At 36.7% G+C, this 27,981-nt stretch overlaps 1 protein-coding gene across 1 annotated transcript; it reads right to left on the bottom strand.

Moving 5' to 3' along the window:
• Positions 1-1,522: 1,522 nt before the first annotated feature.
• LOC125833319 (chaperone protein ClpB4, mitochondrial-like) lies at positions 1,523-23,654 on the bottom strand. Its single transcript, XM_049512464.1, has 10 exons — positions 23,299-23,654; positions 22,200-22,418; positions 21,889-22,126; positions 21,232-21,427; positions 12,664-12,718; positions 11,828-11,978; positions 10,855-11,163; positions 3,411-3,676; positions 2,390-3,319; positions 1,523-1,875 (listed from the first exon to the last, which is right to left on the bottom strand). The coding sequence occupies exons 1-10, from the start codon at positions 23,551-23,553 to the stop codon at positions 1,564-1,566; spliced, it is 2,931 nt and encodes a 976-aa protein (XP_049368421.1). The 5' UTR covers positions 23,554-23,654; the 3' UTR covers positions 1,523-1,563.
• Positions 23,655-27,981: the final 4,327 nt, after the last annotated feature.

Below are 27,981 nucleotides of genomic sequence, written 5' to 3'. Positions count from 1 at the left end.
GAATTCCACGGAGAAATCTTTCAATTTCGGGGCTGGAACTGAAGGAAACTTGCTGCGTTCTTGAACTAGGGTTCTTGACCTTTTTCTCCTCTCTTGCTTCTAATTTCTAAGTTTTTATTAATGATTTTGACTAAGGTAAGTTCTAGTTATGTTTCTAGGCTTAAACTGATTAAAACCTCATGATTTAGGGTTTAAACGACGTATCTTAGGGGTTAAACGAAATAGGAAAAGACCAAAAGACCCCTGACTTAATTGCTGTTGGAGTGATCGACGGATTGGACTGACGGGCCGTCATTCAATCGACGGTCCGTAGATTGGGTCCGTCGATCGAGTCTGCCCGATAGGGCTTCACTAAAATAAGTATAAATTTTTACTCGGAGGTCGAAATTTAGCAAACTCAGTGGCGTTCGAAAGATAATTCAATTATCTATCTAACCATAGGTCATGGGACACATAATTCATTTTGTGCTAAGAGTTATGACCATCTGAAGTTGACCCATAAACAATTTTCAGCTAACTGGTTGCTAATCCTCATCTACGGTTAGACCTACGGACCGTGGATCGATTGACGGTCCGTGTTGGTTGACCGTAGTTTGTGTCAGAGGCTGGGTAAGGGAAGTCTCGATCCACGGACCGTGGTCTGATCTACGGACCGTGGGTCTGTCCGTGAGTCGGGACTTAGCCAATTTTTCTGACTGAGTTCTGGGGAAGTTTTCTGTCACGAACCACGGACCTGCAGGATGGACCGTGAGTTCATCTACGGTCTGTGAATGGTGTCCGTGAGTGCCACCTGTAACACCAAAAATCTGAAAGCTCTATTTTTGGATACGGGGTGTTACAATATCAAAAGAAATGCAAACTTTGATAACTACCCAATAGTGGGAACCAACCGTACTCTTTTTGATTTAATATATATATATATATATATAAAATTAATCTATATATATTAATAATAATTATTATTATCTTTTCAACTTCTTTAAACTACTATATATGTAAAAAAAAACTTTCATATTTGTAATACTGAAAAATAGTATTATTTATGTAGTTAAGTCTTAAGGATAGTCTTTCCACGTAATTTTTATGTAGTAATAAGGAAAAAACATTCAACGGACATTCCCAAAACTAGTGAATCAATAAACAAGTCTTGGGAGTGCACACACCATATTGCCCATACCAAGTCTTGGCAGTGGAATCATCTCAAGTTCGGTGAGACGTGAAAACACCCAATCCCAAGTTGGTGTTGCTGCTCAGAAGGTGGAAGATGGCCATCACTCACTCATACTTGGCAAGAGCAAAAGGAAAACCACGCTAGCATCTGTGTTTGAGTCAGCATAACGTTAAGATTAAGTTAAGAAGGTACATCGTACATTCAATTTTTGAATTGCAGCCTTTTTAGCTCATTAACTAGTAAAAACAACTTGCAAGTTGGAAATTGGAGTTCCCTCAGTTGGCACAGAAAAGCAACAGCAAGAGTCTTTCATTTATTGATGTTAAATTTACAGCCTAGATCCCCATCTAAGCATTTAGATTATATATGTATACCTACTAGGTTGTGCACTGTCAATCGTTGGCAACCATGGTATCCATGTTAGAACCATTCTCAATTTTCCTTATCAACAGTCTCTTCTGGGGAGGAAGGTCCTTGGCCTGAGGTGAAGCATCAGTATCAACGATAATCATGTCTTCCTCCGTATAATCTCCTCTTAGAACTCCCATTGCTACTTCGTTCTCAACCATCTGCTGAATCACTCGTTTAACAGGCCGAGCTCCATAGTTGGGGTCAAAGCCCATATTCGCCAACAGACTGATAGCTTCCTGCGTGTATTGAAGATCAATTTTCTTCTGTTTCAGTCTATCTTTCACCCTTCTCATCTGCATCAGAAAAAATGACCTTGTTAGGTTTCTAACAAGATGATTATGCAAATACACAGTTTATTCAGAGCGATGCTAAGATTGAAATATAGATGTAGCCAAACAGTTACCCCAAATAAAGAATCAGAAACACAGAAAAGACACCAAAATTAGGTTCGTCTTCGAGCAAGCTTAAGCACCAGATGAAACAATATCTTTAGGTCATACTCAGCAACAGAACTACTACAGGAGCAGACACTAGATAGGATGTGCTGCAGCTCAATCCAGTTCTCAAGCAAATGAAATGTACTTTCATGTAATGTTGAGTACTAATGTGCACTAAGAAAAGTTTTTTGCTCTCACACTGAACAACTGATACTAACAGATTACTGCATCACAGATAACTGCATGTAGCGCTTATAAAGTTCTTAAATGAAAGTAATCAGAACGCAGATGACACTGCAGGAAACAAAAGGAACAGAACAAAAATGTACATATGAAGTCAGGAGGATCAGGATTCACACATCTGTATTACCTGGAGCTCAACAATTCTGCTAACTTGCTTAAGGTCCAGAGGCTGGAAAACAATGTATTCATCAACCCGATTCATAAACTCGGGACGGAAGGTCTGTCTTGCCAATTCAATAACCTGCTTTTTCATCAAATCATAAACTGCCTCCTGGCTATCTTGAGTGTTCCGAAGAGTCTCAAGAATGTAATGTGACCCAATGTTTGATGTCATTATTACAACAGTGTTTGTGAAACTAACAGTTCTCCCTTGAGAATCAGTTATTCTTCCATCGTCCAATAGCTGTAAGAGAATGTTAAAAACATCATGATGTGCTTTCTCAATTTCATCAAATAGGATCACAGAGTAAGGCCTCCGACGGACCACTTCGGTGAGTTGCCCACCCTCTTCATATCCAACATAACCTGGTGGTGCACCAACCAACCGTGAAACAGCATGTTTCTCCATGTATTCACTCATGTCAATACGCACCAAAGCGTTTTCAGTATTGAAAAGGTAAGCAGCAAGAGCCTTTCCCAGTTCAGTTTTGCCAACTCCTGTGGGGCCCATGAACATGAAGCTTGCAATGGGCCGATTTGGATCGGATAGGCCTGCCCTGGATCGCCTGATTGCATCAGCTACAGATTTTACTGCCATATCCTGACCAATAACTCTTTTGTGAAGTTCATTTTCTAAAAAGACAAGCTTGTCTCTCTCAGACTGCTGAAGGTTTGATAATGGTATACCCGTCCACTTGCTTACAATTTCAACAATATCAAGATCTGTTACTTCTTCACGAAGCATTGAACTCCCAGACTTCCGGTAGTCAGCCAGGTTTTTCTCTGCTTCTTCTAGCTGGCGTTGAAGGGTGATTAGGGTCCCATACTTGAGTTCAGCAGCACGATTCAAGTCATAATCACGTTCAGCAGCTTCCATCTCTAAGTTCACCCTGTCAATCTACTCAACGAAAAAGATTAGACAGTAATCATGAGAATACAAATAAAAACTGCAACTTGAATTGATTTCAGCATCAAAAACAGTTATCCACCTCCTCCTTTATAGAACGTATGCGTGTCATCAGAGCTTTCTCGCGTTCCCACTGTTCGTTTAACTCTTTCTGCTTTTGCTTAAAGGAGTTCAAATCACTTTCTAGCTTGTTCAGTCTTTCTTTGGATGCTTTATCCATGTCATTCTTCAGAGACAGTTTCTCCATTTCCAACTTCATCACAGTCCTATCTATCTCATCTAATTCAGTTGGCTTTGAAGTAATTTCCATCTTTAGTTTTGCAGCAGCTTCATCAACAAGGTCAATTGCTGAAAAGTAATAATAGAATATAGAGTGAGAAACACTAAATAAAAGTAAGTCAAATTACGAACATACTGTACTAAAAATATTCTACAAGCAGCTTGAAATCTTGATCCATCAATCCACTAGATGCTATAAAAACATATGAATGAGGCATAAAAATAAGCACCTGGACCCTTAAACTTTCTTAATCTATAAAAATACCAGGCTGCTGTACTAATTTTGAAGATTTCAACATCTGGAACCTGTTGCCATTACACTTGTAATGAAGATATTCAATCCAGGAGATTATTCTCGAGGAAGAAGAAGCTAAGTCGGTTTATTCAACCGAAGGGAAACTAATTGAGAGAAAAGAGTTTGTATTATATTTCATGAATGAATTAATGATCAACCGAGAGGGAAGCTAATTGAGAGAAAATATAGACAAGAGAGGAGTGTTTATATTATCTTTCATGGATGACTCTTGTATCCATTACTATTGAGACTTTATGCCCAATCTAGAATGAAACTGAACTAACTAATGGAAACTGCTTTAGTGCTAACTGAATTTGCTACGGTATTAACAAAATTTTGACTCCTGTCTAACTAACTCTTAACCAATCCATCCACATCAGCTGCCAGCTCACCTCAATATCTCTGCTCCTTCTACTTGTATCAATACCACCCCCACCCCCACCCCCGTGAAGGAAGGATGGAAACCTTTATTGCAATTCAGGTAGGAACCCCAAAGTAGCCTATGCAGCATCAATACAAGTCCATTTGATGAGCACCAGACACAGCCTTGTTACCCCATTTTACCAATATATATCTAACATAGATCTAGGTAAAGGACAATGAGGACTGGACAGAGGGATGGTTGATATTCAAAGGCACAGCATGACACCTCTTGAACTGAGACACATAGAATAGGATGTATGAGAACATCATCAGGGAGTAAGAGTCTACAGGCAACATCAACAATCTTGGCCTCAAAAAGATAAGGTCCATAATACTTAGCAGCAAGCTTGTTAAATGGTCTGGAAGCCACTGAAAGCTGTCTGTAAGGTTGTAATTTCAGATATACCCAATCACCAACTTCAAAGGACCTGTCTGATCTGTGTTTATCAGCCACATTTTCATCCTTTGATGTGCCCTGGCAATATGTGAAACTTCAACAGCTGAATGATAGCTTCCCTAGCTTCAAGTATCCTATCCACTATCTCAATAACACTCTCACCCACCAAATAAGGCATATGAATAGGAGATATAGCTTCCCTAGCTTCAAGTGTCCTATCCACCACCTCAGTTGCACTCTCATCCACCAAATATGGCAAATGAATAGATGGTTTCTAACCACCTCATATGGAGTACACTTGATATTGGAGTGGAAGGTAGTGTTATACCACCATTCTGCTAGGGTTAGATAAGTAGCCCAATCCTTGGGACTAGGAGTGACAAGTCGAATATGAGTCCATAAAAAACGAGTTAAATAAAAATGAGTAAAATACTCGACTCGGCTCATATTTTAAATGGGTAAAAACGAGTTACCCAATGGATAATATGGGTATCCATATTTACCCATATTATTATAGGGATCATGTTAAAAGCTTCAAAAGCAAAATCTCTTACCCCACTCTTCACCCACCCCTCCCATCCCACTCCACCCCCACCCCTACAAAAAAAAACTTGAAACTTTTTAAATTTAACCTGCCCACCCCCACCCCCACCCCCACCCCCAACCCCAACTCCAACTCCAACTCCTCAAAAATTAGTTTTTTTTCACTACTCCTACCCCCCCCCCCCTTCACCCTCCACCTGCCCACCCCCAACGCCTCAAAAATTAAATTTATTTTTCTATTTGTTTTTTTAAAGAAATTAAATTTACTTTTTACTACTTTGATCCCCACCCCCTACTAGCCTCACCCCCTACTAGCCCACCCCCCACCCCCCAACCAGCCCCTTCCCAAAAAAAAAAAAAATTGTTTTTCAAAAACAAATTCAATTTTTTTCATCCCACCCATCCCTACCCGACCACTTACACCTTAAAAAATATTAATGTCACTTTTCTTTCTTTTATAAATGAGTCTCTTTTACCCATTTAACTACCCACTTTTAAATGGGTAATATGAGTTTGACTCGTTTTTTACCCATTTTAAATGAGTCGGCTACCCAACTCATTTAAGATGGGTAATTTGAATAGGTACCCATATAAATTACCCATTTTGCCATCCCTACTTGGGACTATCTTATAAAAACACCTCAAGTAAGTCTCCAATGTACTGTTTACCACCTTTGTATGGCCATCAGTCCAAGGATGGTATGCTGTTGATCTCTGCAACTACACACCTTGGAGTGTGAACAACTCCTGCCAAAAGGAACTCAGGAACACAGGATTCCTGTCACTGATCATAGTGACTGGCATACCATGCAACTTAAAGACACTATCTAAGATTTGGCCCCTGTTTGAGAAGTGTATGGGTGTTGTAGGCTCAGGAAGTGTGCATACTTGTTCAGTCTATCCACCACAACTAAGACAACATCCTTACCATGGGACTTAGGAAGGCTTTCAATAAAATCCAAGCATATGTCAGTCCAATCACCGTAAGGAATAGGAAGAGGCTGCAAATAACCTGGGGAAGCTGTTGCATCATACTTTTGTCTCTGGCATATATCACACTTGTGAATGAAGTCTCTGACATCTTGAATGAGTGATTTCCGATGGATTAATGACTGCCATCTCCATATACTGGCATCCATGCCAGAATGGCCTCCTTAGGGTACTATGCCAGAGTTCCATTATAGTCCTCAACTGTGGATCATCACCTGCAACCAATCCACCCTCCCACCTCAGCTGATTATTGCACCAAGTATAGGATTTAAATAGCTGAACTTGGAGTTTCTCAATTGCCAACACCAAGGCAGGATCAGTCAACCAAGTATTAGGATTTAAATAGCTGAACTTGCAGTTTCCCAATTGCCAACGCCAAGCCAGGATCAGTCAACCAAGTATTCTTCATCTAGAGGTATAAGTCATCATGTGGAGTAAGGAAATGGCCAAAAGCTCAGCATCATGCACATTCTGGATAAGGCATCAGCAGCCATATTTTCAAATCCCTTTTTGTATTCAATGGAGAAGTCAAAAGCCATCATTTTTGAGATGCCAGAAACCTGAAAGTCTAAGAATTTGCTGCTCTAGGAGATGTTTCAATGCCTTCTGATCAGTCCTAACAACAAGGTGGTAACCCAACAGAAAATGAGACCACTTTTGTACAGCAAAACCCAATGCCAACAACTCTCTATCATACACAGACAAAGCCTGGTGTCTAGGAGCCAAGGGGGTTTGCATCAAAACAGCTACAATACCCTTCCAACTAGCATCTGTCTCCACAATGAAAGGTTGGGAGTACTCTGGAATAGCCAATAACCTGGGGAAGCCGCTGCATCATACTTATGTCTCTGGCATATATCACACTTATGAATGAAGTCTCTGACATCCTGAATGAGTGATTTCCAATGGAACAAGGACTGCAATTTCATATAGTGGCATCCATGCCAGAATGTCCCCGTTGAGGGTACTATGCTAGACTTCCATGATAGTCCTCAACTGTGGATCATCACCCTGCAACCAATCTACCCTTCCACCTGAACTGATTATTGCACCAAGTATAGGATTTAAATGGCTGAACTTGCAGTTTCTCAATTACCAACTGCAAGGCAGGCTCAGTCAACCAAGTTTCCTTAATCTTGAGGTAGAAGTCAATCATGTGTAAGGAAATGGCTAAAAGTTCAGCATCAAGCATTCTGGATAAGGCATTAGCAGCCTTATTCTCAAACCCCTTTTTGTATTCAATGGAGAACTCGAAGGCCATCATTTTTGAAATGCCAGCAACCTGAAAGTCTGTATGAATTTGCTGCTCTAGGAGATGTTTCGATGCCTTCAGATCAGTCCTAACAACAAAGTGCTTGCCCAGCAGAAAATGAGACCGCTTTTTAAGCGTCCCCCTTCATATCGCATCAAATCTGGTATATCATTAGAGGACTAAGCACATTGAGATTGATTGTCACTTTGCCAGAGAAAAGATACTCTCCGAAGATATTGTTCCAAAATTTGTGAAGTCAAGTGATCAGCTTGCAAACATTTTCACCAAGTTCCTCACTAATCCTCGTATTAATTACATATGTAGCAAGTTCGGTACAAATGACTTCTATGCACCAACTTGAGGGGGAGTGTTAAAATAGGAATAGAAATATGATTTGTATCTAGTACTCTACTTGAAGAAGGATTGTCATGTTTGTCTATAAATAGGGCTCAGTGTAATTATGTAGATACACAATTCAATAATATTTTCCCAAGTCTTTATTTCGCACAAGGTACTTGACAACAACTGCTACATCATTAAATTTTTTAACCCGAGTCACTAGGTTTGCTTTTAATAAAATATTTTCCAGATACTACTCTACAACTTGAATGATGATTGGTAAATTCCTCGACTATTCTAATATTTTTTGAAATATATAGCACAAATCTTACAGCAATTTTCATGTTAACATGTCTACTTTAGCTCCAGTATTTATTAGGAGTCTTCCATTCCTTCCAAAGATTTATATAACAGTAGAGAAAATCAATCTCAATTTTTTTTCTTTTTCTTTTTGTCTTATTACTTCAGATTGTTTACAAGGATCATGTATAAAGTATGGTACTATCTTCTTTAATCGTATCTTAAGGTTTACAACCCCCCCCCCCCCCACCCAGATCTTAATATCCATCAGGTTGATTTGATTTTCCCTCCCCATCCCACACCTTAATGACATATTCTGATTCCACACATCAAAAGAAAAAATCAAACACAATTCTCTAATTATAAACTTACCAAGTTTTCAAAAACAAAATGAACTACTCTATTGAAAATAATATATTCAATAGAAGTAGCAGTTCCCAGAGGTACTACTTGATGTGAAAAAGGATTCACCAACTAATGAAGTCAATAACAATACCATACATCGCACAGGTTTGGGGAGAATATGGCGTAACACAGACCTTACCCCTAACTTTGTGGGGTAGAGACGTCGTTTTCAATAGACTCTCGGCTCAAAAAAAATTGTGTTTCAGAACATGCTTGCAAAAAATGAATGAATAAAAAGCTATGATGAGATACTGAAGAAAGAATTTCTTCAAGTACTGACAGTAGAAATAGTACCAATAACCAAAGAAAAGGGAAAAACTGTAGTAATAAAATGAAGAATAAACTAATGCTATCATTATAATTGTGAGAAATATAGGAAAAGAATATTATTGAATTGTTGTTGTGTACATTATTACATTGAGACCCTATTTATAGACCCTAGAATACAATCCTTTACCAAGTAGGATACTATTTAGTATTCCTATTTCTATTTCTATTTCTATTACTATTCCTATTCTAATAGGATTGTATAAACCTATTCCTATTCTAATAGAATTGTATAAACATATTCTTATTCTAATAGGATTGTATAAACCTATTCCTATTCTAACACTCCCCCTCAAGCTAGTGCATACAATTCATGTACCTAGCTTGTTACAAATGTAATTAACACGAGGACTGATGAGGGGCTTGGTGAAATCTGCAAGTTGATCACTCGACTTCACAAAATTGACAATCAATCTCAATGTGCTTGGTCTTCTCATGAAATACTGAATTTGATGCATAATGCCGATAAAACACAGAAGAGTGATAAAATTACAGTGTTGGAACTTTCCAAACCAAACTTGCAAAGACTGTTTCAGACCATAGAGTGACTTACGTAATCAACATACAAGGCTACTAAACTCCCCCTGAGCAACAAAATTAGGTGGTTGCTCCATATAGACTTCTTCACAATGCAATGGTCGTAAGTGCTCAAAATCTAGTGTAAAGTATATGGATCATGTTGGAATCACTAGACGAGTTGATATCAGACAAGTCACCGAAAAACTAGCCAGAACATGCTCATATGCCGGAGTATTAGATTTGATGGCTAAAAGTGATCACAATCTAAGAAATAAAATTATATGGGTAGAGTCGGAATGATGTCACAACCCAACTAGAAAATATAAATTATATAGGATAGTTTGAATTTATGGAACGACCCCATTGAAAAAGAGAAATAATATGGGTAGGGTCAGAATGTTGGCACGACCCTACTGAAAAAGAAACGGGTAGGGTTGGAATGATGGCACAACCCTACGCAAATCAGATTTGAGGAGTCACCGGAAAGACGAATGGAACTATGCAAATCAAATCTGAGGAGTCACTGAAAAGACACATGATGCTATGCAACTCAGATATGAGAAAATAGTTCGAAAAAATCCACGGTACTGCACAAATTAAATATGAAAAGTAGTCCGAAAAGATGCACGGTGCTACACAAATAAGATATGCAAAAAAGGTAGTCACCGGAAGGATGTCACGGTGCTACACAAATTATATATGAAAAAGTAGTCACTGGAATGATGACACAGTGCTACACAAAAAAGTAGACACCAGAATGATGGCACGGTGCTACAAAAATTAAATATGAAAAAGTAGTCACCGGAATGATAGCACGGTGCTACACAAATTAGATATAAGAAAATAGTCACCGGATAGATACACGGTGACCCAACTTTTGTTAACATAATCATTGGCCAGACGGGCAGCATATATGGGTGCCACCCGCCGGCAGCGGAAGCTCTTTAATTCTCTACCAAGTTTGTAGAGGCTCTGATACCATGTGAGAAATATAGGAAAAGAATATTATTGAATTGTTGTTGTGTACATTATTACATTGAGACCCTATTTATAGACCCTAGAATACAATCCTTTACCAAGTAGGATACTATTTAGTATTCCTATTTCTATTTCTATTACTATTCCTATTCTAATAGGATTGTATAAACCTATTCCTATTCTAATAGAATTGTATAAACATATTCTTATTCTAATAGGATTGTATAAACCTATTCCTATTCTAACAATAATAATACTGCTAACAGAGCAGATTATAGTTGTCAAGGTGAGTAATCTCTAAGCTTATAAAATTTATAGGAGGATGGTAAATGCTTTGAAGAAAAGGAACTAACGGGACATCAAGGGACCTCAGTAATTACTGCTGTCAAGGTGAGAAACAAGAAACATTCACAAGGATCTCATAGGAACCCAATGGAAGCATTTAAGACAACTTGCAGTGTAATGATAAGTTAGCCTACCTTTATCCGGCAAAAATCGCTCAGTGATATATCGATCTGCAAGAACTGCAGCTGACACAAGAGCACTGTCTGATATTTTAACACCATGATGCAGCTCATATCGTTCACGCAATCCACGGAGGATAGAAATTGTATCTTCCACAGAAGGTTGGCCACAATATACTTGTTGAAATCTACGCTCTAGAGCAGGGTCCTTCTCAATGTACTTCCTATATTCATTCAAAGTGGTTGCTCCAATGCATCTAAGTTCACCCCGACCAAGCATGGGTTTCAACAAATTCCCTGCATCCATGGCCCCGCTAGTAGCTCCTAGAACCAACATAAACAAGCACAATTTTTAGAATAAAACATATCATCAAGTTTTAACCAAGTAATATTCACTAAATTAGTTGATATATAAGCCCAGCTACAATCAGAAGCTATATCTTGGGTATAAAGATGCCTTCTTCTCTACCTGGCCGCTTACATAAAGAACATTATCAATCATTTTTTATCAGCTTTATGATATGAAAACAAGAAAAACAAACCTAGTTCAATCATTTCCAAGGTCCAGGACCAAATTAACAGGATGATAATTTAAGGATTTCTATGGTCCAAGCTCAATTCAAAAGTGGATTACCTAAAACACAATTGGCGAAGCAATAGTGCTTTTGACCTCACTAGAGTCCAGACCTAGTGTTCCCTAATGACATCACAGGAACTAAACTACGAAATTTATATTGCTTAAGAATAATTAAGCGAGGAGAAAAATCATCCAACAAAAAGAGAAAGTCACCACTTGTTGTCCATAATCTTGATATTTGAAAACAGAGAAGTAGCTTGAGCCAGCACCATTCAGCATAGAAATTTATAAATGGACAATAGAGAAATGATCGTTCAGAGAAAGATTACAGTTGAAAAAGTTTCTAAACATTCAGTAGAAATAAACAATTTCATTCATGGGTAGATAAAAATTAAAAATAATATACCAAACCTGCACCAACTACAGTGTGTATCTCATCAATAAACAATATAATCTGCCCATTGGATGCAGAGACTTCCTTTAAAACCGCTTTCAACCTCTCCTCAAAATCTCCACGGTACTTTGCACCAGCAAGCAAGGCACCCATATCGAGAGATATCAACTAAATAAAATCAAAAGAAAACGCAAATTAGAGTACAGTATTAGCACTTGAAAGACTTTATAAACCTCATAGACAATTAGAGGTTATTCGTATCCTTTTCCTCCTATCCCTTAGAGAGTGAGGGATTGGGTAAAAGACTAGCTTATGAAGCGGACTAGCTTAGTTGATCAAAATTTAGTCTACATTATATTTTTCTCAGTATCAAACTCGATTGGATATTACTCCCAGAAATTATTAAGACAATATGTAACTTTGCCATGCTGGTTCAGTTGAGTAAGAACTGCATCAACTGTCTTGAGCCGATTTGTATCTTCAACAGAAAATTATGTACCAATAAACTGGGAGAGCTAAAAGAAACCTAGATATTTTTTGTCATAAAAATATCACTGCAACAAGAGAGACATCACCTTTTTTTCAGTAAGCAACAGCTTAAGGCCCATACTTCTCAATAGAAGAGCAGCAATTTTCAACTATCATTTATTTCTTCAAATCAAGATAGGCTTTCCCCAAACAAAAAAAAAATAGAAGAAAAAGCAATCCGACTAACACTGCAAAATGCCATCTTCCAAGCTTTTGCACATACACAATCACTTGATTAAACTCATGCAAAGAGAAATTCTTGCTGATCCTTTACACAATAATATAAATTCAATTATATTAAGCAATGAGAAAGAGAAGTTATAACCTTCCGATTCATCAAAGGTTCAGGAACATCTCCACGTACTATCCTTTGAGCTAACCTGCAAGGTAAGAAAGCAAATCATCCTGATGTTAAAGTGTCATGTAGATTTGGCTGATACCATCTTTCACCTCTTTTCTGCTTTTTTTCCAGACTTCTTTTAATGATTGAAGACCGTGTTAGAATAAAAAGAGAATCAAAGTAATTATAGGTTAGCATTGCCTAGGCTCATTTTATCTTAATAGGAGAAAATGTATAATATTTTATATGATATTTTTAGTGCTTTCTTATGCATCTGTAAGAGAACAATTAGTTATCTTATCCTTCACATAAAGTAATTACTTACCTTATACCACTAGACTAAAAACCCTTCATAAAAACCACTCATTATGTCAATAATCAAGTCAATAAGCAGTACTATCTCTTCTTTTTCACATGATACAAAAATCTCTACTATCTTAGTAGAGACTCAATTATCTATGGCATTCCCTATTTTAGACATTATTATCTAATGTTGGGAATGTGTTAGTTGTTTATTGTGTGGTTCACTCAACACGGGGATGTTGGGTGCTTTCACGATTTAACGTAAATTGGGTCTTGACAAATTAAGGGTTTTTTCAGAATAGAGATTTTCTACATTTTACATTGATATACAAATCTCTTAACAACATTAAGAGCTCCTGGTAAACACAAAATGTAATGTAAGAGTAATAGCGACGAGTCTTCAACTCCAACGAATTAGTATTGCATAAGTTTAATCAATTGCTTTTACTGTTGTAAATTCATAACCAAAATCTAGTTATTATATAAATAAAGAAATTTAAAAAATATAATTATATTTGTTGACAATGTAGGTGTTTTTAGATCGACTCCCATGTAGTTTTAGATCTACTCAAACAATTTTAAGACCTTCAATCATCATAGCATCAACAATAAGCCAACACACTTGAAAGGCCTACGAAAGACATAACTGAGTGAGGCAATCTCTCATTGTACTGTCAATGTGTGCTACTTGCACCTTCACTTGGATGCAATCATTTCTCCTCTTGTATACCTTCATCTGACACCGCATATTTACTATGTTCATCTTGTCAATTTGGTGGGTCTGAGAAATAAACATGGAAGAAAAGAGAGGGTGGAAATTGCTAATCGATAGACCCTACACCTCTATTTATTTATATAAGTGAATATAATGAACCTATTCACACTCCTCCTGTAGGACATATGACACTAATATTTACAAGCTATTTAAAATTGGGTCTTAATGGTCCAGCATTTACTCCCATATAATCCAGTTTGATCTAACCAACCCCATTAACCTTACATTCCACTTATGTATGTATCTCATCATCGGAAAGCATTTAATGGAGGGTCCGCCTAAATATTGTGTTACATCTTCATCTTTCATGTCATTTAAATAAAAGATTGAGTTTAGATATCTGTTTTTTTTTTTGTATTTAGACATCACTATCCTATCTAACCCCACTTCAACTTCATTCTTCTAAGGCTAAACTTGCAATGCATATCTTCTGTTTTACTTTTACCTATTGTAAAATTCCTTATACTTTACCATTCTTGTCTACAATTGCAACTTCTAATTGATTCCTCACTAGTTTTGTCAATCAACGATCAACTCTGTCACTAGTTTATCAAATAACAAAATATCATTTGCAACTAGCATATATTGTAAAATTTATTTTATGTATTATTGAATAAATCATTACGTAACCAGGCTAAGAAATTGTGGGCTTAGAGCAGATCCCTAGCAAGGACTCACTGTTACAAAAGAACTCCTCTACATCTCCAACCACTATTAGATCACCCCTCCCCCCTCCTTCATACACATCATTTATGGTACTTGTATATTTGAGTAGGATAATCCCAAGGGGTTGTGGTTTTTCCACTACAAAAAATTGGGAATGTTAGAATAGGAATAGGTATACACAATCCTATGGAATGAATTTTATTCACATTAAAGATGAACACTGCTATCTCATGCTTTAAGTTCACAAAGATATTGTGTTCTTTAACATATTTAGCCGCTGCTCCGTCTACAACATCATCCACCGAATATTGAAACCGGCGGACAAAGTTGTCGAGTAATGGAGTACTTTTCCTGGTAGGTTTCCAATACATACCCTTTTCAAGAGGTATGGATTGGAGATGTGGAAGATACATTGGTCGAAGCTTCTTTCAAGAAGTTTTCATTTCTCCAAGAACTTCACAGAAGGACAATCCTACTTGGAATAGGAATAGGAATAAGAGTACCTACCTGGTAAAGGATTATATTATAGTGGATATAAATAGAATCTCTATATAATAATGTAAATACACAATTCAATAATAGTTTTTAATATTTCTCACATGGTATCACAACATTGGTGACAAAATTCAAGAAAAAAACTAGTCTTGGTGCGGCAATTTTCCGCAACGGTTGGAACTAATATGTGTCATCTTTTATTTTGTGGGTGTTGTGCAAAAGCCAACACCATCACAAGGATCGTGATTCAGTGCGTGATTCAGAGCAAGATCTCTCCTACGTATTAATATGTTAGGAGAAACATGCTCGGATATCAATTGATGAATAGTATGAGTCCACCACATGTCAGGGAACCAGGTCATGGACCTAATTACTACTACTGAAACAAAAGGTAAGCAACTACAAAACTACAAAACAATAAGTAAAGAATACACAATGTTTACGTAGATAGCTAGTCCTACAGTTCCAATAGATGAATTATTCTCTCTTCTACTTCATATTGTTGTGCCTCCTAGTCACAAAGTAGTTTCATCACCCACTATTCTCGCATCTCAAGTCATAAAAAAAACAAACATATTAGTCATGGAGAATCAACGAAGAGGCCATTTTGGGAAACCTCAACCCAAGTGTAATTAATGTCATAAACTTGGACACACTCGTGACATCTGTTATATTTTGCATAATCCACCACCTAGTGATGATCCTATTGCTTTAAAAGACTATAATGAGTTCTTTCAAAATTGCACAAGTAAGCAAACATCTCCGCAAGTAGCACATGTTGCTCAGCCTAGTAAACCATCAAATAATTCTCAAACAGCATATGACGAGTTCCTTTTGTATCAAACAATTAAGCAAAAGTTTCCACAAATAGCTTCGATTGCTTAACTTCATGTTTCTATTGCAAGTAATTTTGCTTATGTTTCACAATCTAGTACTCTTGGATCATGGGTCATGGACTCAGGCGCTTTTGATCATATCTTCAGCAATAAATCACTTTTGTCTCATATTGTTTATTCATAGTCTCGTCCTGCTATTAATGGGCAAACACAACCAAAAGGGGTTGAGAAAGCGAAATCCCTAACTTCTATCACTCTAGACTCAATTCTTTACGTCCCTCGTTCTCCTTTTAATCTAGCCACATTGTGGCATAATATCTTTCGTCATTTTTTCTCATGCAGGACCGCAATATGAGATAAATGATTGGCACAAGACATGAATCAGAACAACCTTACTATCTTACCTCTTCAAATTCTTTCACATCATGCTCTGTTACAGATCCTCCAAATGTCCGCGTCTATCTAACCTGAAAAAGATAAGTGTCTAGTTTATCCACATTAGATTGTGAGTCCTGCCAACTTGGGAAACACACATGAGCAACACATAGTACTGAGGGTCGTTCAAAGTCTATTTTTACATTAGGTCATTCTGATATTTGGGGTCCTAGTAAAGTTAGTTCAACAAGAGGATATCATTATTTCGTTAGTTTCATTGATGATTCAAGATGCATTTGGATTTTCTGAATAAATGAATGATAAGTTGTTTTTGCTGAAATACAGAAGCACATGCTTTATTCATGACTTAGCACCAAGGAAAGATAAATTAGCCCCTTGTGCGCTCATATGTGTCTTTTTTGGTTACTCTCAAGTTCAAAAAGGGTATCATTTTATTCACCCAACCGTCATTGATATATTATGTCCGCTAATGTCACATTCTTTGAATCTTAACCTTACTATACATCTTCTGATCATCTTAATTTCTCTGAGGTCTTGCATGTACCGACCATCGAGGAATCTGCAATTACTGTTACATCTCAAGTTGTAGTGCCACCACTTCTGACTTACCATCCTCATCTGCATCCAACACTAGTCTCAAATGATTCATGTCATGTTTCGGGGACCCTGCTCCTGTTGTGGACTTGCCTCCTCCTAGACAACTAACTACACTTCAAAAAAGGTATACGATCCACTCCAAATGTTAACCCACATTATACTTTCTTCCGTTGTCATCATCTATCAACACCTCATTATGCCTTTGTATCACTTTTGTCCTCTATTTCCATTCCTAAGACTACAAATGAAGCAATTTCTCATTCTAGATGTAGGTAGGCTATGATTGATGAAATGTTAACATGTTTACTTTTCATATGAGTGGTACTTGGGAGCTTGTCTCCATTTGTGTAGGTAAATCTATTATTGGTTGCCATTGGGTTTATAACGTCAAAATTGGTCCAAATAGTCAAGTTGAACGGCTTGACGCTCGCCTTGTTGCCAAAGGGTATACTTAGATATTTGGGCAAGGTTATAGTAACACTTTCGCTCTCATGGTTAAAATAGCATATGCTTATCTTTTCCTATCTATGGTTGTCGTTTGTCAATAGCCTTTTCATCAGTTGGACATTAAGGATGCTTTTTTGCATGGTAATCTTGAGAAAGAAGTTTCTATGGAGTAACCAGCTGATTTTATTGTTGAAGGGGAATCTAGTAGCCTTGTATGTCGATTGCATAAGTCACTCTATAGTCTGAAACAATCTCCTCGAGCTTGGTTTGAAAAGTTAGTAATTCAAGTGTTCTGCATGACTCGTAGTGGAGCTAATCACTTTATGTTTCAACCTTCTGCACCAAATCTATATATTTATTTTCTTGTTTACGTTGATGATATCGTTATCACCGACAATAATCAAGATGGTATAACTAATTGAAGCAACATCTTTTTCAATATTTTCAGACTAAGGACCTAGTCTACCTAGATAGACTGAAGTATTCCTAGGTATTGAGGTTGCTCCATCTAGATTAGGTATTGTTATTTCATAGCGCAAGTATGCCTTGGACTTCCTAGAGGAGACACGAATGATGTGATGAAGACCCATTGCCACACCCATGGATTCACATGTTAAGCTCCCCTTGCGGATTAAAGGAGACACTAGGTAATCATGAAAGATATAGATGGCTGGTTGGAAAGTTGAACTATCTCAATTCTCACCCCGACATTTTTTTCATGTAAGTGATGTAAGACAGTTTATGACTTCCCCAAGTGATAGTCATTGAGATGCAATTATTAGTATTTTGTGGTATGTAAAGTCAGCTCTAGGTAAAGGACTACTCTTCAAGGATCAAGGCCATGAGCATATCACTGAATATACAAACGTTGATTGGGCAAGATCATCCTCTAATAGAGGTTCTACAACCGGATATTGTGTTTTAATAAGAAGTAATTTAGTGTCATGAAAAAGTAAGAAACAGAGTACCGTTGCTCGATCTAATGTAGAAGAAAAATATCAAGCAATAGTTGTAGCAACTTGTGAGCTAATTTAAATCAAACAGTTGCTGATTGAACTAAAATTTGGAGAAACCGATCATATGAAACTTGTGTAACAGTCAAGCGGTCCTTCATAACGCATCAAATCCAATGTTCCATGTGAGGACTAAGCACATAGATTGATTCACTTTGTCAAAGAAAAGATACTCCCACGAGATATTGTTACAAAATTGGTGAAGTCAAGTGATCAACTTGCAAATATCTTCGTCAAGTCCTTCATCTATCCTCGCATTAATTATATTTGTAACAAACTAGGTACATATAATGTGTATGCACCAGCTTGAGGGGGAAGTGTTAGAATAAGAATGGGTATATATAATCCTACTTAAAATAGGAATAGAAATAGATATAGTATATAGTATCTTAATTGGTAAAGGATTGTGTTATATCATCTAAAAGTAGAATCTATGTGTAATAATGTCAATACAAGTTCAATAATATGTTTTTCCAATATTTCTCATTGGGACTGTCCCACATTTCGTGCCAACCTATTGTATTACGTCTCTAGGTTGAAGCAAAGAATACCTCCATTCTCAATATACTCAAGTATCTATTCAGACATACCCACTTCCCTTCCCTTGCAGACACACATCTGCCTAACAGTTACTTCAGCTTTTCTCATAAGATAAACAAACTAGAATTTCATAAATCTTGAGTTAAATAAGTTACAGCTACAACAACTGATGTAATTAAGAAAATACTGACTACTTTTGGAAACATATAAAAACCACAAAGGCTAAAAATATACTGACTATTTTTGGAAACATAAAAACCACAAAGGGTAAGTCTAAAACCAAAGTAGTAACAAGTAACAACTAAAAGACAAACATAATTTTGGAAATGTTAGAACATGAATAAGTTTATACAATCCTATTAGAATAGGAATATGTTTATACAATCCTATTTAAAATAAAAGAGAAATAGTAAATACTCCCTCCGTCCCTTTTTAGTTGTCCACTTTAGAAATGGCACACAGATTAAGGCAACAATGATTAGCACAGTGAAGTTACAATTTTACCCTTATGACAACTTTTCACTTCAAAATTACAACCACTTATTTGAATTCAAGTGAAATAAAATGGAGGGAAACAACATACACTTTTACAATTTTCAAGAAGTGTAAATAAGGGTATAATAGGAAAAAATTTGTTGTCCTTTCTTGATTTGTCAAAATGGACAACTAAATAGGGACAACTAAAAAAAGAAATATGGACAAGTAAATAGGGACGGAGGGAGTAGTATCCTACTTTGTAAAGGATTATATTGTAGTGTCTATAAATAGAATTTCAATGTAATAATGTTGACACAACAACAATTCAATAATATTTTTTTCAATATTTCTCACATGGTATCAGAGTCTCTACGATCTTGGTAGATAATCAAAGAGCTTCCGCTGCAGGTGGGTGGCTATTACCCAAATATGTCGCCTGTCTGGCCAATAATTATGTTAACAAAAGTGACATCAATGATATATGCATGAACCCCATATTTAGGGGAAGAACACTTAGTTAGACAGTTCATCGTGCGTCAATTTCCGATGACTTTCTAGGACTGCTTTGTGTCAACCCCATATCCGTTGGTATTTGTGTAGCACTGTGATATCGATCCGGTGACTACTTTTCATATTCAATTTGTGTAGCACCTTGCCATTATTGCGGTGACTACTTCATATATCTAATTTGTGTAGCACTGTGCCATCTTTCCGGTGACTACTTTTTCATATTTAATTTTGTGGCACCGTGCGATCTTTCCGGTGACTAATTTTTTCATATTAAATTTGTGTAGCACTGTGCTATCCTTCCGGTAACCTTTTTTTTGCATAGCACTGTGCATCTCTCCGGACTACTTTTCATTTTTAATTTGCGTAGTACTGTGGATTTTTCTAAACTACTTTCTCATATTTGAGTTGCATAGCACTGTGTCTTTTCGGTGACTCCTCAGATTTGATTTCCGTAGTTCCATTTGTCTTTCCGATGACATCTCAAATTTGATTTGTATGACGTTGTTCCATCATTCCGACCCTACCCCGATAATTTCTCTTTTTCAGTATGGTCGTGTCGTCATTCCGACCCCACCCATGTTATTTCTCTTCTTCAATAGGGTCGTGCCATCAATCCGACCTTTCCTATATAATTTCTATTTTCTAGTTGGGTCGTGCCATCATTCCGACTCTACCCATATAATTTTATTTCTTAGATTGTGACCACTTTCCGCCATCAAATCTAATACTCCGGCATATGAGCATCAAAAGATCATTTCAAGAAACAAAAGTAGTTGACTTTCAGAAATTAAGCTATCAAAAGCACATCTCCATTAAACAAAGGCCAGAAACCTAAAATAATGCATATAATAGACGATGTGAACAATGCTACCAATTGCATTTAACTCCCAAGACTAGCAACGTTACACACTATACTATCTTGGACCTATGTAAAAAAAAAACGAGACGATGCAGTGCTTTACAAGCTACCACAATTTTGGCATTCTATTAATTAAAAAGAGGATCAATGTCATCCAAAGGGCTTTGCCACCTCAATTCTTATAAGCAAAGGGAGTTAACATAAAACTCAATGATACCCTAATACTGCAACATAAAGGTCCTAAGTAAGAAGTGTGATAACTATATTCCTTTTGCCCCACAACTATTCATTAAAGATGAACACAAGGAACCATGGAAAACAAGAAAGATAATAATTATTTCAGACAATGACATAATTACAAATTTTCAACAAATCCACATAACATATCCGGAGCCATCTCACAATTCAAATAGTCAACCGTACGAACATATTGTCCAGAAACTATATAAACAAGCAATAAGTTCTTCGTGTAAATCCCACAGAGAGTCTGCCAAATAACACAAACCTCCCTCAGCTAATAATCATGCATTTTCAGTAGTGTTTTGGGGTGTTCTCAACTGAAACAGGATACCACATAAATATAAAGAAAAACATAGGCATACATCACACAGTGAGACCACAAAAGGCTAGAGATCATACCCTTCTGCAATTGCAGTTTTCCCCACTCCAGGCTCACCAATAATTACAGGATTGTTCTTTGTCCTCCGACTTAATATTTGAATGCAGCGCCGTATTTCATCATCTCTTCCTATTACCGGGTCAAGTTTACCACGTCTGGCAAGTTCAGTTAAGTCATTTCCATATCTATCCAGTGCCTCATATTTTCCCTCTGGGTCTGGAAAGAGTTAAAGCTATGTATTAGCAGCAACCAGAAAAATGAGTGACACCTCAAAGCACTGTCATCGGCAACTTCTGTATCAAGTAGAAGACAATAACAAAGCAAGGGCACAACGAGAATTACATATTTCATCATGTTATTAAGGTTCTACCACATATAAACATTCCTTCGAGTCTAAAGTCCATGTGGATGGAGTATTATACCAGCTACTAGGAATTATTTTATTAGGCATGTATTTTATGAAATATAATGAGCTTTAACTATCTTACAAGACATCCCTGTCAACAAACAAAATTGCATGATTGCAAAAGAAAATCCACCCAATCAACCAAAGTAAGGATCGTCTCATATTGTGATGTAGTTAGATAACTAGGCTATACCCCCCAACTAGATTGAATGATATCAGAAGAGACAGGGCTACGAAACTTGAAGCAATATATACACACGCATATACATACTCGGATCAGTTACTCTCTGACTTCCACGGATAGCATTGACAGCATCCTTCAAAGCCTCCTCTGTAAGTTGGAGATCCCTAAATAACTTTTGACCAAATCTTTTGTCTGAAAAAAAAGCTAGCAACATATGCTCCACAGACATAAAAGAATCTCCCATTGCCTTCTTATGCTTCTTCATATTCTCTAGGAGGGAACTAAGATGTGAACCCATTATTGGGCCACTAGTATCACCTACAACCTGCAAGAAAAAAGATCTGATGGTTCTATTCAAAGAACTTACAGAATTCACAATAAGCCTCCATTTTTCATACCTTCGGTTGCTGAGATATAAAATTATCTGTTTCTTGCAGAACTGATGTGTTGTTCAACCCAGCCTTCGTGAATATCCTTCGAGCCAACCCATCCTTCTGCTCCAAAAGAGCTTTCATTAAGTGCTCTGTCTCAACTACTTGTTGCTTGTTGGTCCGTGCTGCTTCTACAGCACCAACAATAGCTTCAAGAGCCATCTCGGTGTAGTCCGTATTATTAATCTGCTAAATCTTCATACAAATTAATATAGGAAACAAACAAACATTATGGCAGAACCATCTGAAATTAGCCAAAGTTAATAAGCAATCATCAAGTCAAATATAAGAGAATTGACAAATGGCAATATGGTGTAGATACATATCTACAATCATGGTACTTCTCATATTAGACAATGCCTGGGAGACCAATGGACCCTAATTAAAAAGGCTGTTTTTATCTGCAGACCCCCTTAGTATTGTACCATATAACATCAAAGCTTCCTTGTTTAAAAGGATATAACATAGTTGAGGGGGCAGATTTACTTTCATTCACACCATTGCTTCTTAGCATCAATAGTAGAACACTAGAGCAGCTTTTATGGCAACACCACTGTTGTCAAATGAAATGCACAGCCGGAAAAAAGAAGCAAACTGACAGCATCAAATAAAACAGCTATCACAAAAGTCTATACAGAATGGGAGAATACAGAGTGGGTGCTCCACCAAATTGTTAAACAATTGACAATAGGATATCAAATTCTGTGTGTGCCTACAAATGGGGAATGGTTAAATATGTACCACTATAATAATAATTTGCATACATAGGAGTTCATAAAACAGTCTGCTCAGGTCCTAGTATCAGTGAAACTCAAGCATTCCATACTTGTAGTAAAACCAACAATATTTAAGGCCTCCAGTCTGCAAAGGAAGGCCGGGAGATAAATTTCTTAAAGTTACCTATGTAGGTACAGTTCCAAAACACGATCAAATGAGAAAACTGTATTCTGACCGGCACTATGTACACATAGATTATATTTTAATACGGAGCTAAAAGGATCAAATGCATTCAATTGAAGTTAATTGGACAAAGAAATGAGTGGTATTAGGAAGAAGAAAACCGTGCCTGTCCAGAGCTAGCAGGAGCAGCAGTGGAGTATGAGCGTAAGAAACTCTTGCCAAACAAGTCATAATTCCTCCAAACATTAGAACTGGCCGCACTTCTTTCTGCAATAACAAACCCATTCCTAGGCGGTGTGGTGCTGCCGCCAAGTATTCTATTCTCAGAGAGACGAGAGACTGCTGGACGAGACTGAGACATTACGCGGGAACGAGACACCTTAAGGGACGCGAGAGCAGACCTCCGTGTCGCCATGCTCATTCTTTTTCTTCCTTACGGCAATGCTTATGTGCAAATGGGGTTTTGTCTGGCGATTGTGCAAATGGGGTTTTACTGAACGCTGAGACAAATAAACTGAAGCTTCGGGACAAACAAATTTTTGTAACCAGAAGAGTGTAGAATGTTCCTAACTTCCTGTAAAGTAAACCGGAAGCTTGGAGAAGGGGCGACAACAAATTGAAAGTAATTGCTTTTTTTATCCATAATTTATTACTATTATATTTTCTAGTTAATTTATATCCGCGTCCATAACCTCATTAAGATTATGAATGATCATTTTTCTGATATCTGAAAATTATGAATGCTTATCGTTTATCCTTTAATAAATCATTTTTTTTTAATTTGATTTTATAATTTATCCTTTTGCTTCCCGAAAATGTTACTATTTGATATTTTGGGGGAATCAAATGAACATCAACTTGAGATTTTCACATTGAAAAATTGTGACTTTTTCGATGGTTTGTGACTTTTTAATATTGGCCAAACTTTACAACATTTTCGAGATATGATTAATATAACAACATTTCAACTCCCAATAATATCATATCTTATATAAGCGAGAATCCTAGGCCCGCCTACGTGCGCCACCACAAACCAGAATTCCCTTTTAATTTATTTATTTCTAAGATAAGTGAGAATCCTAGGCCCGCCAACGTGCGCCACCACAAACCAGAATTCCCTTTTAATTTATTTATTTCTAAGATAAGCGAGAATCCTAGGCCCGCCAACGTGCGCCACCACAAACCAGAATTCCCTTTTAATTTATTTATTTCCAAAACTAGCTTTTCCCTTGAATGAAAAGTTGTGTCTTTTATGAAAAGTTGTGATTTTTATGAAAAGTTGTGACTTTTATGAATAGTTATGACTTTTTATGAAAAATTGTGACTTTATGAAAGATTGTGACCTTTCCGAAGGGTTGTAACATTTTCAAAGAGTTGTGACCTTTCCGATAAGGCACAATAAGCATTTGTTCACACTACCATTTGTTGTCTATAAATTTAGAGATTTCCTCTCATTCTAAAACAACGAAAATTATGAACTTCTTCTTCTGCACAATTAAATATTCATGTACTTTGCTCCTGTTGAGTAGCTCGCTAACACCATTGTTTTTGTATCAATACATTGGTGAATAAAATCATTCCATCGTCAGAGGATCTATTCCTTTAAACCTCGAGTACTAGAGGGGAATAATTTCCTTAAGGGTACATTGTGCATTCAGTGGGCTCGATTTTTTCCTTTCTATTTCATTCTATTGTTACAGATCCTAGTTTGTTTTATTACAATCACTAATTTATGCTTATGATATTAATTGTTATTTTTGAGTACATGTTTTAAACTTTGTTGTTTATGTTTATGCAAAGTTATTGTTATAAGTATTTGTTAGTGTAACACCCCGAATTCAAAAGGAGAAAAATATCAGACTTTATAGATATCTGCAGGTGCCACCGACAGAGGTCACCCATGACCCATAGGTGGGGCCACGGACCGTAGGTGTGGTCTGTAGGTCGGCCACCCAAAATTTTCAGAAAAAAAGTCAGAGCCATGCCAGGACCTACGCACCGTAGGTGGGACCACGGTCCATAGTTCAGACCCCCAAATTTCAACTTTCTGACGCCAATTGACGGACTGACAGGACGGACCGTCAGTCAGTCCACGGTACGTCGGTCAGGCCCGTTGATTTCCCCATCAGATTTTAAGTCAAGGTCGTTTTGGTCTCATCCCCATGTGTTGGACATCTAAACTATGTCGTTTAACCCCTAAACTATGTAGTTTTGGTCAGTTTAAGCCTAGTAACTTAATCAGAACCTACCCTAGTAGACCATTCTCCTAAATTCATCAAACCTTAGAGCAAAAAGGGAAGAAGCATGCGATAGCTTTCTCAAGAACACGCAACAAATTATCTTCAGTTCCAGCCCCAAAATCGAAAGATTTATCCATGAAATTTGTCACCAGGTATATGGAATTTCATTGGTGGATTCCTTTCATTCACTAGGCCCGTAGAATTTAGTCAGATTCTTGATTCCTACATCTTGCTTAGACCTAGGGTTTCTAAAACCTTAGATATTAGTTGTGATTTAGCTATTAGAGTATTCCTAATGAGATTATCATGTTTTCGTGAAATCGTTGCTTAGTTCTTTGCATGAAACTCAGAACCCTAGTTGTGTAGATTTGTTAGTTCATGAATTACACTTGCTAGGTCAGTTTAAACAGATATACATGCTCCAATTAAGAATGTTTCATTGTCAATATTTAAAATATTTCAGTCTCAGATTTGTATGTCAGAACATTGAGCTATCCAGTATTTCAGTTATGTGTTATATACATTCCAGTAGGGAGTAAGCTTAGACCGACTTGGACTAGGGTTCAGCATACCCTCATAGTTCTAGAACTACGTGCTCCGTAGGTTTATAAGTCCCCTTTGTGGGCATCAGTTTTAATGATCATGCAGTCATGCCTTTATATCCCTGGCAAGGTATATTGGGTCCTCTCAATGGGGCATATACATCGGACTCCGCATTTAGCTCACGTGGTTTTATGTCAGTCATTAGTAGCTCCCACAGTCAGACTCTAGTGTATTTGACTAGACTTTCAGTTATATTAACAATTTTCAGTCTCAGCATGTTATGTACTTGGTCATTGCATTCAGTTAGTTCATTTCTATATGTATTCAGTATATTCGAGATTATATTATTGCTCAGTATGCTTTGTTCAGTTTATATGTTTGTTCAGCTCTATCCTATCCTGCATGCTCAGTACCTTCCAAGTACTGACGCATACTCTGTGCTACATCTTTTCATGATGTAGGTTCAGGTCCTCAACATTCAGATCACACGTAGATCGGTTCTCGATCCACATTCAGCAGCTTCAGTGGTGAGTCCTCATACTTTGAGGACAATAGACATGTTTTCGTATTTTAGTTTTTCATTTCAGTTTCAATTTTGCTAGAGTTAGCTGGGTGCATGTCCCAACATCTCTAGTCAGTTAGAGGCTTTATTCAGATATAACTTTAGATTCAGCTTTAGTTTTGGTTGATTGTTTAGTATCACTAAACTATTCAGTATTTATATATTCATACCAGATTTGGGTATTCCCCATCATTCAGTTTTATCTCATGTTTTAAGCTTCCATATAGTATCTTTTGTTTAGTTGTTTAAGTATGCTTATGATATGCCAACTCAGGGTTAGCTTAGGGTCACTCGTGATCCTAGGTCCCGTGTTTACGTCAAGGGGGTAGCCTCGAGGCGTGACAGTTAGTACAAATTAAATAGCACACATTAATTGAGTATACACACAAGTTTTCTATAGTGAAATTGTTGAAGGTACAATAACAATTCCTTAAAGATCCATACTACCATCTCTTGAAGACAAAATTCATATTTGGTATGCCATTGTAAGGACATAAAGACCTTAAAAACTTCATCGCGCCTTGATGTGCAAAGTGAACCAAGAAAAGAAGACAAAAATTGATAAACTTTTGACATGGATTCAAGGATGTGCCGTATGACCTATAAAGGAATATGACTAAACTGGAGCCTCTTTTAATCCTAAAGACATAGATAACTACACAATAAATTAATTGCTCACATTCAATATGAAGTATGTATAGATTCTCATGTTTACTGCTGGTTGTAAATACTTTTCTTGAAGTAATAAATGTGTTTCTCGACACTGCAATCAGAATAAAAGTGTAGTTTCAAATTGAACTTCATCACTCTGGTATGTTGATTTTAAATAAATACCCAATTAAATTGAATAGTTTTGTGTAATATTTTTCTCTTTCAAGCATATAAAATAAGTTGAATTGTTGTCCAATATGATACATTCTCCCTTTAATTTTTCATTTTAATAATTACTTATGATACATTTAAATGAGGAACTTTAAAATGATATATGTAAAACAAAAGTTAGGGCAAAACTTCCTACACGTTAGAATTAGAATATTTGTTCATTTTTCATTCTTTTAAAATTTATTTATCCCTTCACCAACGATTATTATTTATTCGAAAATTTAATATCTCAGGTTGATGTTCATTTGATTCCCCATAAATATCAAATAGTAACACTTCCTAGAAGCAGAAGGATAAATTATAAAATCAAATTAAATATGGTTGACTGAAGGATAAATGATAAGATGTTATAATTATCATTTTTCTTTACATTATTAATGTTATTTACTACATAATCTTGTATGTAAGATAATATAGTGTTTTAGTTTTAATGACTGATAGATTTTAAGTATTATTTTATAAATTCCATGATATCAAATTCCCGCATGAGGCACGAGTAATTTTACTAGTATATTAATAGGTACAAGTACCATATCAAGTTGCAGTGGATTTTGTTCTCTCTTTATTGGCTTTTCCTCAATTCTGATTCCATGAAAAATGCTAAAAAAAATTCATAACAAAA

Source organism: Solanum verrucosum, unplaced genomic scaffold (assembly GCF_900185275.1).
Source record: "Solanum verrucosum unplaced genomic scaffold, falcon-dt-bn FXZP01000274.1, whole genome shotgun sequence".
In the NCBI taxonomy this organism is placed as follows: Eukaryota; Viridiplantae; Streptophyta; class Magnoliopsida; order Solanales; family Solanaceae; genus Solanum; species Solanum verrucosum.
The sequence above is the reverse complement of the archived record's forward strand: the minus strand, read 5'-3'. Positions and strand labels throughout refer to the sequence as shown.

Coding starts and splice junctions, on each gene's coding strand:
- LOC125833319 (XM_049512464.1), bottom strand. CDS start 23,553: ATGAGCATGGCGACACGGAGGTCTGCTCTCGCGTCCCTTAAGGTGTCT. Junction 22,419..23,298: donor CTCCTGCTAGCTCTGGACAG/GCACGGTTTTCT, acceptor AAGATTTAGCAG/ATTAATAATACGGACTACAC. Junction 11,979..12,663: donor AACCTTTGATGAATCGGAAG/GTTATAACTTCT, acceptor GATTTTATTTAG/TTGATATCTCTCGATATGGG.